The following is a 4061-nucleotide window of genomic DNA, read 5'->3' as shown; positions in this document are numbered from 1 at the left end:
TAATGATCAAAATTAGAACTGAAGAGTTGGCAAAATATCAACAATAAGCAGAAAGAAGCATAATTGGGTGAGGACTGGGCAACTGTAACAAAACACTGGGTTTCTAGGTATGAATTTAACAAAGGCCTGTCGTGAATTCCTCCCCAATGACCATTCCCCAAAGAATGACTGCCGGGGGTTCCACTGTGTCATTCATAAAGTCATCTTTCTTTTGTGATGCACAAATGATTCTTCCCCTTCAATCCCATTTGAGCCATTGCATGGGATAAATGATGCAAATCGTCAAAAAAAGAGGAAAGTTGGATGGTCAACACTGTGGTCAACAAAGGACAAATGAGGTCACAGTCTAAAGACCTATGTGAGTGACATCACTAAGTGGCAGGATCAGAGAGATGAGCTTATTCCCCCTTCCCAATGCAAGTAGACAACTTTCCATGAACAAAAACCCCATAGGAAATGGGAATAAGTACCATGAAGACAAACAGTAATACAGACACAAATAGAGGAGAACTGTACAGAAAGGATGAGTGGAAAGACTGGGTGAACAAATATATTTGAAGATACCTACAGTCAAAAACAAGGGTCAGTGTTACCTCTAGCTTCCACTGTGCTTCTGCTATCATTGATCCTAGTGGCCGGTTCTACAACAAAACCTGGAAATGTGTGTGTTTAAAAACGACAGAATGCCTTGGCCAGTATGGCTCAATTGGTTGGAGCATCGTCCGGAGTACCAAAGGGTCAAGGATTCAATTCCCCGTCAAGGCACATATCAGTATGTGGGTTCCATTTCCAGTTAGCTTGTGTACAGAAGGAAGCCGATTGATGTTTCTCCCTCACTCTAATGTTTCTATCTCTCTCTCACTCTCCATCTAACTTCCTCTCTATCTGAAAGCAATAAAAATATAAAAATAGGAATTTCAATTTTTTGGTGTGATGGTAAATGGGATTGCTTTTTGAGTCTTTTTTTCTGTAAGTTCACTATTGGTGTATAGAAATGCCAAAGATTTCTTGGCATTAATTTTGCATCCTGCTACATTGAGCAATTCATTTATTACATCCAATAGTTTTTTGATGGAGTCTTTAGGGTTATTTTATCATGTGCAATATTTCATCTACACATAAGGACAGTTTTATTTCTTCTTTTCCAATTTGGATGCCTTTTATTTCTTCTACTTGTCTATTTGCAATGGCTAATACTTCCAGTACTATGTCGAACAGGAATGGTTAGAGTGGGCATCCCTGTCTTGTTCCTGAACTTAAGGCAAATGGTTTTAGTTTTTGCCCATTGAGTATGATGTTGGCTGTGGGTTTTTCATATATGGCTTTTATTATGTTGAGGTATAATCCTTCTATTCCCACCTTGCTAAGAGTTTTTATCAAAAATGGGTGTTGGATTTTGTCAAATGCTTTTTCTGCATCAATTGATATGACTATGTGGTTTTCATATTTCAGTTTGTTTATGTGATGTATCACATTTATCGATTTGCGGATATTGTACCATCCTTGGATCCCTGGGATAAATCCTATTGGTCATGGTGTATGATCTTTCTGATGTACTGCTGGAACCGATTTCCCAAGTTCGGGTCACTGGTGACAGTGAGGGTCTTACCCAGGGAGGATAGAAGTTCAAAGTTCTCCAGCATCACATTCAGGTACAGCTGTCTCTGATCCTCATCAAGAAGGCTCCATTCCTCCCTGGAGAAGTACAGGGCAATGTCCTCAAAGGTGACCTCAACCTGTCAGAATTGAGACAATGTAAACCAGATCTGTCTCTCTGAGAACCAATAATTCCAGTCCTTACACCCTTCCCCAGCCTCCTGCTCCTCCAGAGCGCCTGGGAAGTGTGGACACCAGGCCCTAACGCCAGTGCAGGCTGCTCTCTCATTACAGTCCCATTACTCACTGCATTGTCCTCAGGAGAGCACAAGGATTGGGTGGGAAGGGAAGGTAGAGGGCAATGCCAATTAAGGTCTGGGCGATGCCTGCAGGGCCCCAGCCTTCCTGCCAAGCAACACCACTGCATCTCCTAGATCCTGCCTCCAAGACAAAGCCAAGCCTGGGTTTATGCTTCCCCTTTAAGTCCCCACACCAGGTCCCGGGACCATCAGCTCACACTTCCTCCAGATGTGCTCACCACTGGGTAATGTTTATCCCCTTCCCATGTTCAGACCCCAGGTTCACTCCCTCAGCTCTGCCCTCTTCCTGCTCCAATGCCACCGGATCTCGCTGGACTCACCCATGAACTTGGCATGTGGCGTGTGGAGAGCTTGGAGTCCAGCCGGATCCAGGACCACCCCAGGTCCCGGATGGACCCACAGCCGGGAAAGCCCCGAATGAGGCTGTGCCGTCCTCCCTGCAGCCTCTGATCTTTCCGTCAATACTCACAGCCACATCCTCAGGGACCTTCAGATGCAAGTCACCCCCGTCCTCTCTGCCCTGCACTTGCTGTGTCCTCAGAAGACACAACACTCCTCTCTCCCCTCCACCTTCCTCACGGTCCTCCACGCGGGACGGAGCTGCAGGACGGGACAGGCGCCCTCCCCAGGCTGTGGTGTCTGTGTGAGGAGGCGGTGAGGGCCTGGGGGACTCGAACTCACCTCAGCCCGTCTCCTCGGAGGGGGCGCCGCCATTGCCCTCTGTGGGCTGAGCGGGTTCGGGAGTACAAGCCGCTGCAGGAATGGCGGTCCCTGTCCCGGCCCTGGCGTGGGTTCTTGTGGCGACTCTAACGTTCAATCCCAAGTTGAGGTGTGAGCACCACTGGAGGCTGAGACCATTAGCTGTGAGGCGGGGAGCACCACACTACGGCCTTCTCCACGGGACTGTGGACTTGGGAAACCTCACAGCCTGACACAAAAACCTGAGAAGGCAAAATCCCGCCACAAGGACTCCCCATCCCGCCCTACGGAAGAGGCCAAAGGGAAATGCCTTTTCTGAGCCTCCATTGGTTCAGCCTGGAGGCATTTCCTGCATAGCCTTCTGGGTAATGTAGTTTCTTCGCTCCAAGGTCAGGATCCTGTATCTCCTCAGTTGCATCCAGGACTGTATTAAGGGGCACAGAGCTCAAGAACACATTAAGAATACATTAAGTGTTCTCGAGGTGCATCAGGGGAGTTGATTTCCGGAGCAAGTTTGATTCTAGTGCACATGACTGGCTTCCTTTAGGGGCTGGTTTTGCATATCTTTCCTCAGGACCTGCTCATTCTGAATGGCAGGCATAGTTTCTTCATTCAGGACATTTGGCATGTGTCTCCTTCAGGTTCACTGTAACTTGCAGAGGTTGCTCACGATTCTAATTCGCTGTAACCTGCCTCCATTGAATAGATTGTACAAAGTGAATGGCACAAAACAGACACTCATACTTTAAAGGCATCTGCTTCTGATGCCAACCGAAGTGCAGCTCTGCCTTAGCTGCAGTGGGGATAGGATGGCCAAGAGACAGGTGAGAAAATGCTCAAAGTTACTTATCATCAAAGACACGAAAATTCAAATAACAATTAGGTATCACCTTACAACTGTCAAAATGGTGGCCATCAACAAGTCAACAAATGGAAAGTGTTGGCGAGGATGTAGAAAAAAAGGGAGCCCTAGTACACTGCTGGTGAGAATGCAAACTGGTGCAGCCATTATGGAAATCAGTATGGAGTTTTGCCAAAAATTTAATATGGAACTGCCACTGGATCCAGTGATTCCACTTCTAGGAATATATCCTGTGGGAAACCTCCTGTTGCCTTCACTGGCAGAAAGGTGTGGACAAGGAGTCTGGAAGGCTGGTGACCCTTGACCCCTGGCAAAGGTCATAGCTCCACACTCACTGTTTAGTCCAGACAATGGTAGCTGAAGTAACTTCCCACCTATAGTCATATAAAACCTTAATGATAAGATAAGTCTGCTTGTTACTGGAACTTGCCTGCCTAAGGGGTATGGGTATATCCCAAACTGAATAAAAAGATGGCAAGGCCTGAGCATAAGAGGAGTCTATCCTGGAGAAACCAACATGGCAGCATAGGTAAACACCGGAAATTGTTGCCTCGCACAACAAATTCAAAAATAGCCGAAACCGG

General features: G+C 46.8%; 2 protein-coding genes across 2 annotated transcripts in view; both read right to left on the bottom strand.

Moving 5' to 3' along the window:
* The window catches only part of LOC102764456 (zinc finger protein 239-like), a 4883-nt gene extending 2253 nt beyond the window's left edge, over positions 1 to 2630 (bottom strand). Inside the window, exons 1-2 of the mRNA XM_015565701.1 lie at positions 2598 to 2630; positions 1610 to 1736 (exon numbers count right to left, since the gene is read on the bottom strand). Of these exons, the coding sequence (XP_015421187.1) occupies positions 1610 to 1736; positions 2598 to 2630 (160 nt within the window). The remainder of the gene's footprint in view (positions 1 to 1609; positions 1737 to 2597) is intronic.
* LOC102763898 (zinc finger protein 211) overlaps positions 1 to 3250 on the bottom strand; it is a 37317-nt gene extending 34067 nt beyond the window's left edge. Inside the window, exon 1 of the mRNA XM_015565698.1 lies at positions 2807 to 3250. The gene's annotated coding sequence lies outside the window, so the exon portion shown is untranslated. The remainder of the gene's footprint in view (positions 1 to 2806) is intronic.
* Positions 3251 to 4061: the final 811 nt, after the last annotated feature.

Source organism: Myotis davidii, unplaced genomic scaffold (genome assembly GCF_000327345.1).
Source record: "Myotis davidii unplaced genomic scaffold, ASM32734v1 scaffold422, whole genome shotgun sequence".
Classification (NCBI taxonomy): Eukaryota; Metazoa; Chordata; class Mammalia; order Chiroptera; family Vespertilionidae; genus Myotis; species Myotis davidii.
Note: the sequence above shows the minus strand (reverse complement) of the source record. Positions and strands in the feature narration are given on the sequence as shown.